At 38.4% G+C, this 19,356-nt stretch overlaps 2 protein-coding genes across 15 annotated transcripts in view; one reads left to right on the top strand and one right to left on the bottom strand.

The window, feature by feature from the left end:
- Nucleotides 1-6,226: 6,226 nt before the first annotated feature.
- Nucleotides 6,227-8,487, bottom strand: MPLKIP (M-phase specific PLK1 interacting protein). Its single transcript, XM_036069648.2, has 2 exons — nt 7,796-8,487; nt 6,227-6,746 (listed from the first exon to the last, which is right to left on the bottom strand). Exons 1-2 carry the CDS (start codon nt 8,258-8,260, stop codon nt 6,546-6,548), a joined length of 666 nt encoding a protein of 221 aa, XP_035925541.1. The 5' UTR covers nt 8,261-8,487; the 3' UTR covers nt 6,227-6,545.
- Nucleotides 8,488-8,569: 82 nt separating this feature from the next.
- The window catches only part of SUGCT (succinyl-CoA:glutarate-CoA transferase), a 773,157-nt gene continuing 762,370 nt past the window's right edge, over nt 8,570-19,356 (top strand). For all 14 annotated transcript variants that reach the window (XR_013443062.1, XM_078059977.1, XM_078059983.1 and 11 more), the window contains exon 1: nt 8,570-8,731. Coding sequence is in view for 13 of the 14 variants with exons in the window: in XM_078059977.1 (XP_077916103.1) it covers nt 8,614-8,731 (118 nt within the window). In the remaining variant the exon portion in view is untranslated. The remainder of the gene's footprint in view (nt 8,732-19,356) is intronic.

The raw sequence follows: 19,356 nt of genomic DNA, 5'->3' as shown, positions 1-19,356 counted from the left end.
CATAATTGCAAAACATTTTCACTTTTAGATTTGTAAACATCAATTAGTTCAGTCCAATTGATTTTTCACTTTTATATCATATACTTCATTTCAATCACCTTTGAATATGCACCTGCCTTTAAAATTTGTCTTATAAACTCTATCATGTAAATTTTGATGAACAAACACAAATGATGTTCTTATAACACAGTATTGTGTGATGAAGTCCTTTCATTTGGATGACTAACTAGATGAGGATGTATTTCCTTTTGTCCTTAGAAATGTATGTTCACTCATTGATTCCTGAATTGGAGAAAAATTTTCTAGGATACTGTCATCTGAAAATTTAGTTAGGGTTAGAACCCAGAGTGCTCATTTGTCTAACAATCATGAAATCCCCGTTAATTTTTTCTTTGCCATATGAATGCAAAATAAAAAATGACAAATTCCTAACTGTGCTCAATGAAAGCTTAAAAAGTTTACATGGATAGTGTCTCTAGACTTCTTTTATATCTTCTTAAAATATGATGCAGTACTTGGGGCAATGCAATAAAAAAAATGAAGGATGATGCAATAATGAAGATTTATTTCATTTCACTATTGCATTAACCTTCTTGGTGATTCCATCACTATTGTTTTCCTACTGTAGTCTTCTTTTTTTTTTTTTGCATAGTTTCTGATGTTATACCAAAGGTTAATATTATGTATTTTTTCTTTTTTCCCCCCTTTGTCAATTTTTGTTTAGTTTATCCTAAGACTAGGCTTTTGCTTTCTTAACATTCTCTACAGTTTGTCTTCTGTTTCATGGACTTATTTTTTTATTTTTTGATGGAGAGTACTTTTTAAATTTATCAAACATTTTGGTCAGAAACATGGTCTGCATATTCAATCAAATCTTTGAAATTTGCAGGCTCTTTGTGATTTAGAACATTTATAAAAATTATTATATGCTGTGTGTACTTGAAAAGAATATGCATGTATTACCTATAATCTCTGTTTTGTGCACCATTTCTCTCTATCCTTACAAATTCCACATTTGCTTGCTATATCCATATCTGGAAGAGATGTGCTAAATCCCCACTGTGAATTTGAATCTTTTTATAACCCTTCATTTTATAATCATTTTTTTTTTTCTTTTTTGAGAGAGAGAGCACATTTGTGGGGGAAGGATAGAATCTTAAGCAGGCTCCATGCCCAGCGTGGAGTGTGATGTGGGGCTTGATCTCACGACCCTGAGATCATGCCGTGAGCCCAAATCATGAGTTGGTTGCTTAACTGACAGCCACCCAGGTGCCCTTATAACCCTTTATCTTAGACGTATCTTTATAAAACCAGTAGATAGATGGATTCCATTTTCCTAATCCAATCTGATGTTTCTTTAAAATGAATTTTTATTTTTCTTAGATTCACTGTGATATATTCAAACTTACTACTGTCACTTTTACTTTTTCTTCCTTCCCTGATTTCTTTTGGATTTATAATTTACTATATTTCCTTTCTTCCTCCTCTGTTGCAGACCTTTAAAATTTTTGGTCATATATTCTCTAAAATGTTTTGAAAAGTAATATACCCTCTTATACATGTTCAAGTCAATATAAAAACATTTTTACCTAATCTCAAAAACTGTAAAGGAAGTCATTTCTGTAATATTGAAATTTTAAGCTAAATCTAGTACAATACTAAGGTATCCAGCTGAATCAGTATATCACAGCAATTTGATATTCACCATCACTCCTTAAAATAGTTATCAGAAATTTTATGCTATTTTATTCCCAATTCGTATCTCCATTGTACTCTCCCATGTAATTTTATCTCATTGCAATACAGTGTATTGCTTCAAAGTCTTTTACTGATACTCTATTATACATCTGTCCCAAAATACATGAAAACCATATTTATTGAAATAAAAAATATTTTTAGAAATTAAAAAAATACATTTCCAACAACTATAAAGCTCCAAGTGTTGAACATTGTCTGGATTATCATTACTATTCAAATGATAAAAAAATATATTAACTTTTAAAGTATTAAAAACACAAGTTTATTGGAAATGTATCTCAATGAGATGGATAGTGCTGTATTTTCTCATATTCATGGATAAATTCTGCCATTGCTAGAATAAGACATCAATTTTATTACTATTTTTTACGTGTAGATATAAATGCTGAGTAAATGCATGTATATAGTAAAAAGGAACAGAAAGAATTCTGTTATAGTGATGCCACTCAATTCTTGGACTCTTTTAAGTTATATGCCAAAAATTATAAACCGAGTCTGTCATCAAATTATTTTTAATGATTTTCACTGACAATCTGAGCTTTCTTCGATTTTGAAAGCAAAAAATTGAAAACCACCCTCACTAAAGACCTTGCTGTTCAAGCCATTTTCCTTCTTCTTTTTTTTTTTTTTTTTTAAAGATTTATTTGACAGAGAGAGACACAGCGAGAGAGGGAACACAAGCGGGGGGAGGAGAGAGAGAGAAGCAGGCTTCCCGCTGAGCAGGGAGCCCAATGCGGAGCTCGATCCCAGGATCCTGAGATCATGACCTGAGCCGAAGGCAGACGCTTAACGAATGAGCCACCCAGGCGCCCCTTTCCTTAATTCTTTGGGAGTTAACCAAAGATGTTTAGTAAGACTTATCTGTAACTCTTTCACTTAGTCATCTTGCTTATAGACCTTAAAATTAAGACACAACTGAGTAAGAAACACCCCCCACAAAATTGGAAATTGCATAGATTTCTTGAGGATAATTCTATATATATTAGAAATTTTATGTTTGAAAAACATTTTTGTTTTACAGAATTAGGATGTAATAGAAGTATCTGAAAAGAATTAATCATAACTAAACTGATTTTCTAAAATTAAATGCACTATGTCCTAGTGTATATTTTGGGGATATTTATTCCATTTATCTATACATGAGTATATGTTCTGCTTTTATGATTACTGTTTATAGTATTTTATCTAACTAAGACACATTTTCACATTTATGAAATTGGGATGCATCTTACAATTGGTGGCCTATCATAATTTAGTGGGCAGTGTTTTTACTAAATGGTATGTAATAGTGAATCATACAATAGTGTCTTATATTAGATGAAGAATTAGATTGTGGAAATTAGGAGCAAAAAAAGATAATGAATCACTAGCAAGTTCAGGAAACATGCAAGGTATACCAATGACTATTATGTGTCTTATTTACAATAAAACCCATAATATATTTATGTTAACTTAAACCTAAATACATGTTAAGAATGAAAAAACAGGAAATAAGGAAGAGTTGGGCCAGGTAAAAAATTAATATGGATTTACAGAATCTGATAATGAACTGGCAAAGGTTAATAAGAATGTTTCTCCTAAGAATCTGAAAAATATACAGTCATGAACTTACCTTTGATATGGGATCTTTTCACTGGAAAATCTAGTATTAGTATGTCAGAAATAAACATGGAACTTCTAACTTCTTCCTCCTTGAAACCATGCTAATTATGCTGAGACAGGTTTGAGACATATTTATCAGGCTCTTCACTGTTACAGAGAATGGTGAAAATAGTTTGCTTGACAGCATTCACCAAAACCCATCATGCTTTTGTACCAATTTTGAATATTCTAAAATAGAGGAGGCAAGTAATCTTATTTGTTTGTTGCCTAAAAATAAGGTAACTTTACCTTCATGTTATGTTCTTGCTCTCTGCTTTACTTTCACATGATTCACCCACAGGAAAAATGGGTTTTTTGAAGTCAGGAAACAAAGGCAAGGCCATTAAACAAAAACTGTCATTATACTATTTCCTACTTGACAACATATCTGAATTCTGAACATCTCCACATGGGCCAATAAACCCATTTCTAAGACCACACTTCACTCATAACGAAAACTTCCACCATACTTTCTTAAATTGGGCAGTCAGAAAGGTCTGTTCAGAACAGGTTGAAAGGGATGGGATGTAATTTCACATCTTGATGGGGTAGTGCAAGGTTCTATAAGACTATGTGGGACCTGAAATATTGTTGGGGTTATTTTTATAAACTACAAGCTTGCCATAGTTTTCTTATGTAAAATGGGAGAGGGTGATAATCAAAAGGCAGAGGTAAAAAGGAGAACTGGCATGATCCACTGAACATGGAAATGTTCTTTAGACAGATAATTTTAACAAAGGGATATATATGGGAACTGAGGATCTGGAAAGTTTTCTATGCCTGCATTTCCCTTAGAAGGTTGAAGACTCCCAGAAGTGCACACACCCTTGTTTGAAGACCCAACTTCTGTTCTTTAGTTACCTGAATATTTAAGATGCATACTTAACTAAAAATTTTTCTAAGTTATATAGCATTTCTATGGAGGTATAAAAATGTGTATTTTGGAACACTAAAAAACAATTATTTTCATTTTAAAGAATGATCAATTCTTTCACTCAGCTAAACAAAGATAGACTAATAATAGAAACAAACCAAATTATCAATGTTGCAAGAATTTTGATAACTGAATACACTACCAACTAGAGCCAAACAGTAATGCACCTTTCCCGAGGACAAAAGTTTCTCTTAGGAAAGTCAGAAAAGGTCAGCTCAGGAAGTGGATGTTGGTGACTTGGCAAGAAAGAATTTTTACATTTAGTTGTTTAATATTACATGTACAGTGAAATAAGATGCGCGTAAACCATCAGAACTGTTACAATTTGTGTATCTTCCAAATATGCTATGAATACATTGGCACAAAATCCTTTCTGACTTCCTTTTTCATCTTTGCCAATAACCCAGTGATCTCTTAAGAGGTGGTTTAATAATTATTTCCAAATACCATTTCCTAAAGATAGTATTTCTTACCTATAAAATTCATTAAAAGGTTTACAAAAGTATTCTTGCTCTAATTTTCATCATACTTCATGACCTCAAATCATCTGGGAAAGACGTTAGAGAATAAAGAAATATTCGGGAAAATTACTAATTTACTATCCCTTTTATAACAGGAGAAAAGGCAGAGCAATACAGTAGTTATAATCAGAATGTCTGCATTCATTCACCAAGTATTTATTAAGCACCTTCTATTTCCCAGACATCATTCTAACAGCTGAGGCTCTACAGGGGTGAATGAGAAAGTAATAGCTACCATTTATTGAGTGCTTACTATGTGCCAGGCTCTGGCCTAAGAGTTGCACACATATAAACCCTTTTAATCCTCAAACACAACACCTCTATGACATGGGTACTATTTTCATTTTACATATGAAAAAATTGAGGCATAGAGAAGTTAAATAACTCATCCAGCTTTTAATTGGTAGAAATAGTCCTGGCTGTCGTGGAGCTTCTACTAGTCTAAACTCCTTCCCTTCTCCTTTTCTTCTTTGCCTCGGTGAGACCTAACAGGTAAGAACTGAGTATGGCTCAAATAGGTGGTGTGACCATTTCATTTTTAGATGTTTCTTTTTGGGAATGTTTAAAGAGAATTTTAACTAGCTCTATCTTCATCATGTTGTGATCTCAAGATACCTAAAAAGCCTGTTAGAAGACTCAGTTTTGTTCAAATATTTGGGGAGAAATAGTTAATGTAGGTATACAAACGTAGCAGCCCTTCCTTTGGAAAACCGCTTTTTGAATCCAGGCAGGCCTAGTGGGGCTGAAGATTATGGGACCCTATCTCATTATAGGGGAGGTTCATAGTTCAAGCTAATTAGGCCTCACTGCCTTGGGCAATTATTAGTTCAGGACTACAGAAACATGATCCAGGCATGACAAATCTGTCTTTCCTGGGATGGACAGTGTTGGGAGATGTTCTCTTCACAAAGGAAGTGATTTCAGATGGTACCCATCTTCCTTGGCTCAAGAGAAAATGACTCCATAATATTGAGAGATGTTGAAAAATTCAGATACAGAACACTTTAATCTATCTATGCAAGAAATAGGTCTATCATTGCCCTTTCCAGTTAGATGAGTATAAAAAGTATAAATACCCTTTAAGTGGGTTTCTGTGACTTTCAATCAAGTTTCAATGAATTTACAAAAGCATTACATAAAATATGCACAAAGAACAATGGTTATAATAAATATGAATAGAATTCTTTTCTGTTCTCTTCCTTCACCCTCTTTCCCTGTGAACAAATATAGAACTGTCTACAGCTCAAAGGATGGTTTATTTCATTTTCAAAAGTAGTATGCAAAATATTTACCTACGAACTCTAAGCAAGTGATTACAGGCATTATTTTAATAATTCTACTTCTTTAGCATATGACAAAACCACAATATATCTAGAAAGACAAAATGTTTTATTTTAAAACATTGGAAAACCATTGAAAGACAAATGTCCATTATATAACCATGAACTTCAAATATTTGGAAACTGTAAATCTTCTAAAATGTGGTAGGCACTTCCAAAGAGCTAAATATTGCAAGTTATTCTACTGTATGTCTTTTCTAATATCAACAATACTTGATATGATGAAAAATACCAAGAAGACTCAACTAATTATTCAAAGTCACCATCTTAGGGTTCAACTTAATTACATGAGTAAAAGTTTTGTCCAAGATGTTCCTGACACATGAAGCTTCCGGGTGAATTTCAGAAATGTTAACAAAAGTATCTTCCTTTTTTGCCTGTGAATGTTTGAGTATTGCTGTATTGTTGGTTAATATCCACTACAGATACTGGTTCTAGGCCAGCCCAAGGGTCTTCAAGCATTGAAGGCTTGAAATAATTTTCCAACTCATTAGACATTCTTTTTTCTCTACCACGCCCTGATCCAAATGGTGTAGATGTCCTTGGAGAACCCTTTAGAAAAAAAATCATCAGTTAAAAAAATGTTTTGTAGAGATAATTGGCACTTATTTTTTAAAGCTAGTGGGGATCACATTGCTAGTTAAAAGTTGTGTTTTGAACCCAAACATGTTCAAATGCAAAGTCCATTCTTCCTTTAATCTAGTGTTTTTGTTTGTAAAAGTATTTAAGCCAGTTTGACATACTCATGTATTAATAATTCCATGCCAACTGTCAGCTCAAATACTTTTCGATTTCTAATGTAATAACTTTGCAGAACTAACAACTGGTGATGAATTAAATTGTGTTTCAAATTTTCCTCAAAATTTCCACCTTTTTTCTGGAAGGAAATTAAAACTTTTTTTTAACCCTACAGCTTCAAAATTTCAAGAACCTTTCCATCCTATGAAATTTTATCTACTTAGCTCCAGACTCAAAAGGGGTGGGGTTGGTTTAGCACAACGAAAAGTAGGAAACCGTTCAAGTTTTAAACCGCAGAAATCCTAGACACACCAGAAATACTCCCTCGGTCTCCTGTGTTCACTCTCACTGAGAGGAATGGGAAACTTCCAAAAGCACCGATTTTTCCTTAAGAAGACTTGGAGCAGAAGCCAGTGTAGTTTGAAGCTCCCCTCTCCACCACCTTCGCCCCCCACCCCGCCCTGCCCAAGAAAGCGTGCCAGTAGAAGGAAAATGGCACCAGTCTGTAACCCTTTAACTCAGATGAGCTCTACGCTGGGGATTCATTCGCTTTTTCACCCCTCGGAGAATAATTTACTCAGACGAACTGGCGAGGTTCCTGGCAAAGGACAGGAAATTAGGGAAATCTGTGTAGGAATGGCAGTGTACCAGCTCAAAGCAGAAAGTACAGCTCTGCTACGTAAGGTCACCTAAAGTAAGTTACTTAACTTCTCTCTCAGCCTCAGTTTACTCATCTGCAAAACAGGGCCAACAATAGTATCTCACCTCATAGAGGATTAGACGAAATAATCCATGTAAAGGGATTATTATTAGTACCATGCCTGCCATACAGTAAGAGCTCGGCAAACGCTGGCTATTATTACCTGGGGGTGGGTCTGCTGCTGCCCTGGGGAGTAGCCGAAATGCTGCTGGGACCCCGCGGGGGACTTGGAGTAGGAGCCAGGGTAGCCGCCAGGGGACGGAGACCCGAATCGGCCCCCCGGGAAGCTGCCGCCGTGTCGCGGAGAGTGGCTGCTCCCGTAGGGCCTAGACCGGGGCCCGTACGGCGGCGTGTGATGCGGACTCCCGTACCCGTCCCGAGGGGAGGGCGGCCGCGGTCCGCCTCCGCCCGGGGTACCCCGGAAGCTGCTCCCGCTACCCCAACCTCCTACACCCGCGCCGGGGTAGGGAGGAGTCGGGGGTCGAAAATTCTGTCGGTGCATATCAGGAGACGAAGACGAGGACCTCACCGCCGCGTTCTCCCGCCGGAACTGTCCCGACCAACCCTTCTCACAGACTAGGTGGTCCTCTGCCAAAACAGTCCCCTGGCCGCCAGCGCGGTACAGCATATCGGTTCCGGCCTCACAAAGGTTCCGTCAGGCGCAGGGTAGAAGTGGGTTACTGAATTGGGTAGAGATTAAGCAGATTTAAGTAAAGAAAGAAAAAGGACAAAAGCCGAACACTCGGCTCCAGCAAAGGCCTTTATGGTCTTGCGGTGCCTGCTCGGGACCGACCGACCAGACGACTGTGCGGGCCGGAATGCGCGGCCCGGAAAGCACGGCCCGGGAAGCACTGCCGGGCAAACAGTGCCCGGCGGGGCCCCGCCCAGTAGGCGGGGGGCGGGGCCTGAGGTGCTCGCGGGCGCCCCCTGTGGCGGCGGGCGGCGCGTGCGCTGCGCTCTTCTCTCACGCCCAGACCTAGGATGTCTGAGAGGCGCGCGATGCTGGCGACGCTGGCGAGGGTCGTGGCTCTGCGGAGAACCCGCCTTCTCTTCCGCCCGGGCGGCGGGAGGGGTTTGTGGACCGGCCGCCCGCAGTCAGGTACCCTCCGAGACGCGGTCCGGGCGGCGAAGGGGACCCCGGCCCCAGTCTCCCCCTCGGGCGGCGCCATAGGGCGAGCGCCCGCGCTTTCCCGAAGTGTCTCCTGCCCCCGCAGCCCACCCTTTGGCCTTTCCCGCCTCTCGGGGCCCTCGCTCGGTGGCCCGGCGGCCGGCCTGGCCCCGCGCCCCGGCCGCCCCGGGGTCACCCTGCTCGGCGTCCGGGCCGGGGGCCGAGAGGTCGCCCCTGCGCGGTCGTACTGGGCGGACGCCTCGCCTCTGTCCCTTACGCCTACCCTGTCTCGTCTCCCGAGTTTAACTCACTTTGCAAAGGTACACCCGGCCGCATTTCAGAAAGGATTTCAGAGTAAGCTCTGCAGAATTGGGGGGAGAGGCTGTGCTAACTAATGTCGGACTTTACTCCCTTCCTTGTTCTTGGTAAATGGAAGCGGGTTGGGGAGGAGGCTCCGAGGCAGAGATGCTGATTTTCAAAAAGCACACTTTGACGAAGGCTCTGAAAATCTTGACTGTTTCATAGACGTTTGGTTATAAAGAAAAATGTGCTAATCCAAGCATGACACCTCATGTCTAATAAAACACGCGTTTGTGCCAGACACCTGTACCAGGATTTTATTTAAAAGATGTGACTTAAATTTAGTACCGTTTTATAGAACTTTCTTTACCGCCTCAGAGTGTGGGAATGGTAGTACACTCTGACTCGTCAGATCAGCTCGTGGGAAACAATCTTAAAGAACTTTAGGACTCCTGAAACCCCAGCCCGGCGGGTGGCCGGGACCTATGCTTGTCAGCCTATACACCTTGCAGGTGTGTATGACCTGCGGGGTGACAAGGCTAGCTGCAGTGTGATGTCTTCTCAGCTTGCATCCTCCTTGAGGAGTGGAGACACAAGTGGCTTTCTGTTATTTATTCTGAGGGAATTCTGTTCATCTAATTTCTCCTTTAGACACAGTTGTAGAATCGATCAAGTCAGGATAATGCCATCAAGGCTTAGCGATGCAGTTAAAGGGTGAGGACCCCAGATTATCCATTTTAGTGTGTATTTCTGTCTTGGCCAAAAATTTAGCTTTTGGCCGTTGTCTTTGGTGCTTAGCTTAATGCCTGGTAATTGGGCACTCATATTTATTGAATGAACGGTTGGGTCGGTCACATCATTATCGTTCAGCTCTTCTCACTTGTCTTACCTTTTATACCATCAACCAATCTACTTTTTTGGGTAAATGGAGCAGAAAAATGAGGGTGGTGGGGACCAAAGTTACCTTTGTTGATTTTTTTTATAACTGGCAAATGATTTGCAGAATTGATTAAAATATAGTATTGTGTTTTTACTTGGCTTACACTTCTAGAATATTCTTCCTTGTAGCGATGTCTTGTTCATATGTCTACACATACGAACTTGCATTAGAAATGGGGGAAGGGGGGACGCCTGGGTGGCTCAGTCGTTAGGCGTCTGCCTTCAGCTCAGGTCATGATCCCAGGATCTTGGGATCGAGCCCCGCATCGGGCTCCCTGCTCCGCAGGAAGCCTTTTTCTTCCTCTCCCACTCCCCCTGCTTGTGTTCCGTCTCCAGCTGTGTCTCTCTCTGTCAAATAAATAAATAAAATCTTAAAAAAAAAAGAAATGGGGGAAGGAAAGAAATACAGTGCAAAATTTTGACAGATTATACATGACAGTGTGCCCTTCATCAGGTTTGCAGGTATGTATGAGGTTTGAGGGAGAGTTAATCCTTAATAATTATATGAAAACTCCAGATTCCACTTGGATCCCTTTTGAGAATAGGCCATTTGCCTTTTTAGAGATGAGAAATAGGCCAAGAGAAGTTAAGTGATTTGCTTAAGTTCACATAACAGAGGTGCAACCAGAACTCAGGCTTCTTGAATCCCAGGAGATTTTTCTTTCCCCTAAGTAGAGATGAATAAATTGGCAATCAGTCTGTCTTTTTTTTTTTTTTTTTTAAGATTTTTATTTATTTATTTGAGAGAGAGAGAGGGCTTGAGTGGGGAGGAGGGGCAGAGGGAGAAGCAGACTCCCCATTGATCAGGGAGCCTGACATGGACTCCATCCCAGGACCCTGGGATCATGCATGACCTGAGCCGAAGGCAGACGCTTAACCTACTGAGCCACCCAGTCTGCCCTTTGAAAAATGCAATAGATAAATAAACATTGTAAAAATTTGAAAGTGCTGTATAGCATATTATTTTAGATTTAGAGATTAACACATATAACCTTAATATTGAATTTTTATAAATGTCGCTAGAATCTTCCCATTTGTTAGCATGGGAATTGCAATCTGGGTGCCTGAACTGGTGGGTCTGAGGCATCTATTTGTATTGAATTTATTTGTATGGTGGTGAGTTCAGGGGAAGAGAGGTGAGGGGAGGGGGATGAAGTTTTATGTTGGGTTACATGGAAGTAGAAAAGAGAGGAACTGGGATGGTGGATATGAGAGTATGGTGGCTACTGCCTGAAGTCTCAGTCCTGTGGAGAGAAAAGGGCACTTATTTTTGTGAGCAACAGAGGTTTGGGTTCCCCCCAAAAGAGAATTACAGCACTGTTTAGGGAGGATCGGCAGGAGAAAACAGGATACTGGATAGGGCAGTGCTTTCATGGAAGTGTTCAGGTACTTTTTTCAAATGGCATTGTATACATAGGACATCAACAGACAGAACATCAAGAACTTTCTGAGTACCTGTGAACTATATGGGGAGCCCCAGTAATAATCAGTTAACTTTGTGGTGGTGTGTGTTTTATAGGTTTCACATTAATGCAAGTAAGAGTACCAAGCCAAGGAAATTTAAGTGTAAATGTAAATGGAACCATGTCTGTTTCTATAAGACAGGATTTTTATTTTATTTAGGTTGCCTAAGATTTTTTGTTTTTTTTCCCCCCAATGGATTTCAATTTTTTTTTTTTTGGTAGAGCCTCATCTTCAAAAAACATAATTGGAAGCCCAAATTTTGAGAGCAGATAGGCTGTATTTGAAGCAGGAATTGGGGTTTCAGAGCCCTGCTCACTCTGCACCTCTAAATGGCCCTCTGAAAAGAGGCTTCTGGGGCACCTCTGAGGAATTCCCAGGGCTCTCCAGAAAGGGTGTGAAAGCCAATATTTTAGGAGGTGTCTGATATTAACAAGAGCTGCAAATATAAATGTTTTGGTTTTTTTACTGTGTATTTTCAAGAAGTGTGTATTTTCATGTTTCTGCATGGTCACAGCTTTGTAAGCCAAGAAAACTAGAACCTGGGTTAAAGGGCAAGATTTGGAAGTTAAAAGATTGTTAAGAGATTAGATTGTTAGAGAATGCCCAGGAAGTTTGTTCTTTTGTCAAAGGGTTATAAAACTCAGAGCCTGGGAGACATTCAAGATTGAGATTGTAAACCTTGTGAAGTTAATCTTCCCTTGGGAGACGTTTATTTACATTCCAAAGGGTAAGAACTCTAAGACCTTCCCTTTTCTAAGGAGAATTTGCTTACATTAGGAAGATTAGCTTTTTTCCTGCCTTTCTCAGGGAAAGGTAGCAGTTGGGCAACATAATATACATATTCCCAGATTCATACTTTTGGGGACCTTTCCTGTGGTTCAACCCCTGTATGGACCGGCCTAACCAACTGGCTCTTGTTACGATGCCTGTGGCGTATTAGGTGTGGGAAAAGTGATACATTTCTTGGTGTAAGTAATAATGACTCTGATCTCTGCTCCAGAACCTTGTGTTTACTCTCAGGCTAAAAATGCATAAATGTAAATATTAAAAACATATGTTTTTGATGTAAAACACTTTATATTACAGGGGAGTGTATTTAATAATTTTTATGTATAGAGATGTTTGTATGTACATTTAGAGTATAAGCTTTACCTTAATATTTCCTGCAACTTTCAGATTATCTCTGTTTTTCTTATAGCAGTCCTGTTATTAGCTGTTTCATGTTAAAGACTTCTAGTAGTAAAAAAGTCAGTGTATCTTTAGGATGTGATTAGTTCAGTCATTGATAGGATTAGGCCTATACTGAACATAGTGGATCAGTAACTATCACCTACATAATGTTTTCATTGATAAAGCAAGTATTAGAAGCAACTTGTTCTCAGGATTCTCTGAGAGCCAAACTTTACTGTTAATCATCTTCTTTTCAACTCTAAGCATGTATGCATTTTCTGTGGTAGTCAAGCACAGGTGAATTGTTTTATACATAATGACTTCCTGTAGACTAATATTCTTTTTTTTAATATATATTTTTAAAGATTTTATTTATTTATTTGAGAGAGAGAGAGAGAGAGAGTGAGCACAAGTAGGGGAAGCAGGAGAGGGAGAAGCAGCTCCTCGTGTGGGGGCTCGATCCCAGGACCGGGGATCATGACCCTAGATGAAGGCACTTAACCGAGTGAGCCACCCAGGTGCCCCTGTAGACTAATATTCTTTACTCAGGTGTAACACAGGTGTTAAAGCATTAACTCACAAAAATTTTCGCTGAGAATAAAATTGCTGACAGAGTACTTCAATATGAAGGAAAACCTAAGAGAGTATAACTATTGTTTTCAAGACACAAATTTTTATTTTGAAATCAGAAAATAAAATTTTAATTTCACTGAAAGTTGTATTTTTGTATTTTTCCAATTATATAAACAATACATACATTTTGTAGGTAACCTGAAGTGTTTAAAAAAAACAGAAAGCAAGAAAAAATATTAATTGCTTATCCAAGAAGCAACTATTAATATTGAAATAGAAAAAAATAAGCCTTAGATAGCTTAAATCTTTAAATAGGAAAATAAAAGCTTTTTAAATGGGAAACCCACCTACACATAAGCATTTATATAATCTAGGGTTGGGAGAACTTGGTACCTGTGCAGAAAAGAGTTACCATAGCAGGCCTCAGGCTGCTGTCTTTATTATTAATTTTAAAAATTTTTATGTATTTATTTTTTGAGAGAGAGAGTGGGAGGGGCAAAGGGAGAGAGAGAATCTCAGGCAAGCTCCACAGCCAGTGTGGAGCTCGACGTGGGGCTCAATCTCAGGACCTGAGATCATGACCTGAGCTGAAATCAAGAGTTGGACACTTAACTGAGCCAACTTAGGCTGCTGTATTTAAAAGGACCATCTTAGAAGTTTAGCCCTTGGATGACATCTGGGAACTTGGCACTTGAACTGCTTCCTAATTAATAAGGGTGCCTAAGTGTTTTGTACAATCCTTGTGATTTATGGTGAACCTGCTTTTCCTCTGGTCTGGAAATTTGGTACATGGGAAACACAGCATGTCTCTGTGAATAGCCCTCAGTAAAAACCTTAGATTCTGAGTTTGTAATAGGCTTCCCTGAGCAGAAGCATTGGACATGCTGCTCTTTTTTTTGTTTGTTTGTTTCTGGAGAAAGAAGCTGCTTGGTGTGGCTCCTCACAGAAGGAAGAGAACATGAGAAGCCTGTGCATGGATTTTTCCAGACTGTGCCTGTCTTTTTCCCTTGCTGATCCTGTCATATATCATTTTACTGTAATAATAGTCATGAATACAACTATATACTGTAATAATAGTCACGAATACAACTATATGCTGAGTCCTCTGAATCCTTTTAGCAAATCACTGGAAATATGGGTAGTCTTGAGGAATCTTGAAATAATACCAGAGGTGGAAAGTAAAATTATTTTTTTTTTTAAAGATTTTATTTATTTATTTGACAGAGAGACAGCGAGAGAGGGAACACAAGCAGCAGGAGTGGGAGAGGGAGAAGCAGGCTTCCTGCCAAGCAGGGAGCCCGATGTGGGGCTCGATCCCAAGACCCTGGGATCATGACCTGAGCCAAAGGCAGACGCTTAATGACTGAGCCACCCTGGCACCCCAGTAAAATGATTTTTTTGAAAGCGAAATTCCAATATAACTAAAAAAGCAAACGAGATAGGGAAAAGTTACTTTCACAAAAAATAAATGGTAAAAGGTTAAATTATTACTGCATACTGCATAAAGAATCCATACAAATCAATAGTAAGATAAATGCGAGTTAGCAATATGGGGCAAAATAATTTATAAGAGAATTTATAAGAATAATTTATAAGAGAAGACATGAAACGAGAACAAATATGAAAAACTTTCAGAATTTAATTTCAGAAGTCATTAAATGCAAATTAAAATGACAGTGCCATGCAAATTTTTAACTGTCAAATTTGCAACAAACAAGTAAAAAAAATCCCACAAAACCAAGAGATCATATCCAGGGTTATGGAAGATGATGGAGAATAAATACCATTTTCATACACTGCTGGTGCCAGTATAAATACTGCCTTTCTCATGGACAATTTGATAACCTGTATTAACAGTATTAAAGAGTTTGTAACATGAACATATGCTAGGCCACATTAAGTTCTGCCTCTGTATGTGGAAACATCTCTTTGTTTTCCTTTCTCCATCCCCTAAAACTAAAAGCCTTGAAGAGTAATTTTTATCTTTACTACTTGAAGAGAAGTTTCTGGGAGGGTTCCGTAGACCCTCACACAGAAAGCATCCTAAATTCTCTAGACATCTCTCCTGCTCTTCAGAATTACCCACTGGAAGCTGTTAAAAGCAAATCAAATTGTAAAACATATTCTTTTTCACATGCATATCCACCCTACACACTTCTTCCAGGCTGCTCCTTCCTATGCCTTCCCTTCCCTTCTATTCCTCTTAGTTAAATATTTGCAGTGTTCTGTAAAATAGGACTCAGTATCTTTTTTTTGTGTCAAAAGAGGGCTCATCCTGTTCACAGTCTAACACTGCAACATCCTCTCCCACTCCCTGCACACACACATTTTCTTCTTTGCTGTGATTAAATTATAATTTCCCTCAAGTACTTATGACAGTGTTTCATCAACAACCTAGAGTGAGCACTGTTTTGCCAGTTCTCTAGAAGGGATGCCTTTTTCTTATTTGTGCAAATAACTTACCTTTGGTTAGTCTTCTCGGAGAGGACAGCCATACCACCAGCATTGAGTTCAAGGAGCCTCTGGGGTTTGTGAGCACTCATATTCAGTAGTTAGTAACTGTCATTTGCTCCACCAGTTCCTGGTTCAGCCACTTCTGATCATCTGAGTAGTTAACTTCAGGATGGCCCATTAATGAGCCCTGAACATTGAATTTTTTTACTCTGGCTTGCTGACTTTTGGTTATAAATTCTATAACTTTAAATTGATTTATAAAGTCTATAAATTGCTAGTGTTCCACCTTTCCACATACCAATCTGTATTGTGGTCTACCTCCTAAAAAAAAAAAAAAGTTTTTAACACTTAAATACATTTTATAATATGAACTAAGGTGAGAGTACGATCTGAGATGTGTGAGGAATATACTTTTCTTTAGCTTAGTGGGGAGAAGGGTTATGAAAGAAGGCTTAGTCATAGGCTGATCAGTTTTAGGCAAGAATATGTATGGAAGTTGAAAACCTGGAAATTGATTTCTTTAAAATGATTCATGTATCTCTTCGGAAAGTCTTCACATATCTCAGTTTGAAGATTGCTGCTAAAGGGACAGTAAAACTGTCCTGAAATGGACTTATCAGTTGTTAGCTTAGATGCTGTGATATTGCTTAGAGGCTGCCATTTTTCTCCTCCAATGCTGGGTATCTCTAGTGGTCATGATAGACTTGGTTGTGCTGCAGTAACAAATTAGCCCAAAATCTTAGTGGCTGAATACAATAAAAACATCTTTTTTGCACGTCTAGCTTCACTCTTTGAAACTTGCAGCCTCCAAGGTCACAGTAGTAGGAGAAGAGAAGCCTGGAGGATTTCATGGGATATTTTTAAGGATCAGGCCTGAATTGGCTTGTGTTACTTGTGCCTATCCATTTCATTGGCCAGACCCCAGGCATTTCACCCCAATCTAACTGCAAAAGAGAGCTGGGAAGTTGGAAGAGCAGAGGGATTTTGGATTAGCACTGACTTGTATTTTGGTTGTGGCGTGCTTTATTCATGACTCAGAAGCCCCCTGTCTGATCTTTTTACATGTTCTTCCTATAAACTTCTCAAGTTTTCGTTAAAATAGTGGCACCCAACAGTTCTAAAACCTGTTTGATTGCAAATCCCACAGTAATAGCCAAGTTCTTGTAGGTGAAGGACAGTTGTTAAGAAACAGGGTGTCAGCAGAGGTGGATTATAAATTATTGTAAGTTATTACCCACGTAACTATTCTCTGGTTGTCTCTAAATGGTGTGATTGCTTTGTAACTTGGGCATCACTCCCACACCAACTTTTTATAGCTCCGAAATTCTACTTTCCCTGGAATGTATTCCAGTGGATACTAATTTTTAAAGTACTCTAAACTCTTATAATTACCTGTCAAACTATACTATTAGGAACAGAGCTTTTTTTCAAGACTTCTAACACATGCTAGAAAGATAACATCCTGCTAACTGTTCTAAATAAAGCTTCAGCAGACTAAGAGAACATGCTTTGAAAAAATGTCCATCTTCTGCTTTCTCACTCCTAAGTTCTGGTAGGTAAGTTCTCTGTAAAATACCAAATTAAAAAATCCTTTTAGTGTATATTATATGTTCTGTTTGATCTGTTATTTGATCAGTTTGTTTTATGACTTGGCCTTTTTTTTTTTAATGTTGGCTAGGACAGTGGGGAGGGATGCCATGATTGCTGTCACTCAGATGAGCCACTTAGGTGGGCATCTGTCAATTATGTCCACTCTGGTGTTGCTCAAGTTTATTTGTGTCCTGGAAACCTTAGGGCCAAATACCAGGGGAGTCTTAGGAGCAGCTCTGGCAAGCATAGAATTGATGGCGCCTTCATTATAATTATATTTCTTTGCATGATTGCTCAGCCGTATCCTTATAATAGCTTTTAATCCTAGAGGCTAAATAAGATAGAGCGATATACAAGCTGCTCGATATATCACAACAAATTAACAACTGATGCCCTTTCCAACTGTTCTTCCTCCTATAATCACCCTTTATTCCCATCCAGCTTATTCTTGTCTTTCACAAACTGGCAAAATATGGATGTGTAGATATCCTTCTTAAGTATAGAATATTGAGAGTCATATTTATTTCTGTTCCTTAAAATAATCATGTGTTTTTCTTTTCTTGTTTTAACATTTAGAATAAGTCATTTACTTTAATAGGTGGTGACTATGTAATGTGTATGACTACATAATACATATATGGTAGTGATAGTAATGACAAAAGTAAACTTTTAGTAGGCAATTACTATATGCCAAAAAGTGTGCTGAACACTTTACATACAATATTTCATTTAATCCTTGCAAACTCTATGATTTAGGTGTTTCAAATGAGGAAACAAGCTCAGAGAAGTGAAGTTACCTTGAAGTTCAGAGAAGTGAAGTTACCTTGAAGTTCAGTAGGGAGTAAGTCCTGGAGCAGGAAATCGAATCCAGTCAGTCTCCAGAGTTCATGCTCTTCACTGTGTAAAACTCATTCATTGATTTTGATTTCAGTGTGCTCTGGAAGTTCTTTCTGGGTGTCTTCTCAGATCATACAAGTAAAATTCTATTGCCTGATGTGAAATGAATTCAGTTTAAAAGTTTTTGCTTCGGTAAACAAAATTTTACTAATTTATTATGGCTGTGAGATGGCATTGGTAGAGAAGTATAGACTTCTCTTAATAGATATGTAATGAAATGAGACTTATGGGATGAAGAGACCCCTAAATGTATTTCATGCATCATTTGAAATAAAACAGGGGCCCTAAAAAGAGACCTGAGTACAGATGACCAGTACTTTTGGAGAACTATGCAACAAGAATTACTTGTACATTCATTCCTAATGTCAAAATATCTTCTTATATTTGAGGTCTTTTTTATGTGTTTTTATTCTTGAAAATATTTTTCTCTTTAATTTTGTTGATTCTTTATGTTTTCACTTTTTGCTTTTTTTTTTTTTTTTTGCTGATTAGAAACATAATCACAATGAAGCAAAATTACAGAAATATATAACTTAGCTGGGTAAAAGTTCTGCATAAATTTCCCAAGATTTAACCACTGATAGAATTTTATGAATGCTCCTACAACTACCAACATATATTATTACTATAATTTTTATTTAGGGAGAGAGCGAGCGAGCGAGAGAGAGACAGTGCACATGTATGTGTGCTGGTAGGGGGGTGTGGGGAAGGGAGAGGGAGAGAAAGAATCGTAAGCAGGCTCCACACTGGGTGCTCGACCTCATGACTCAGATCATGACCTGAGCCAAAATCAAGAGTTGGTCGCTTAACTGACTGAGTCACCCAGGTGCCCCTACCAACATACATTCTTATTGTTATTATGTATATTTACAAAATAGGATCATATTATACATCCTATTCTATATTTTGATTTTTTTTTAACTTAGAAATATATCTTGGTCAACTTTTCATGTCAGGATGTATAAATCTGTTTCATTTTTCTTAATATCTACCTGAGAGTCTGTTGTATGAATGTGCCAGTGCTTATTTAACACTTCACCTATTGGTGGATTTTTGTATGGTTTTGAATATTTTACTTCAGTATTAAACTTAGAGGGGCAATTCACAAAAGGAGATATATGAATGGCTGATTATTACATGAAAAGATGTTCAACATTATTCATCAGGGAAATGCAAATTAAAACCACAACAAGAAACATTATCTACCCATTAGAATAACTAACATTAAA

Source organism: Halichoerus grypus, chromosome 12, assembly GCF_964656455.1.
Source record: "Halichoerus grypus chromosome 12, mHalGry1.hap1.1, whole genome shotgun sequence".
Classification (NCBI taxonomy): domain Eukaryota; kingdom Metazoa; phylum Chordata; class Mammalia; order Carnivora; family Phocidae; genus Halichoerus; species Halichoerus grypus.
Note: the sequence above shows the minus strand (reverse complement) of the source record. Positions and strands in the feature narration are given on the sequence as shown.

Bases quoted from the DNA above. Each gene is read 5' to 3' on its own strand.
- MPLKIP (XM_036069648.2), bottom strand. From the start codon at position 8,260: ATGCTGTACCGCGCTGGCGGCCAGGGGACTGTTTTGGCAGAGGACCAC. The intron at 6,747-7,795 runs GTAATAATAGCC...TTTTTTCTAAAG, and splicing joins AGCAGCAGACCCACCCCCAG to GGTTCTCCAAGGACATCTAC.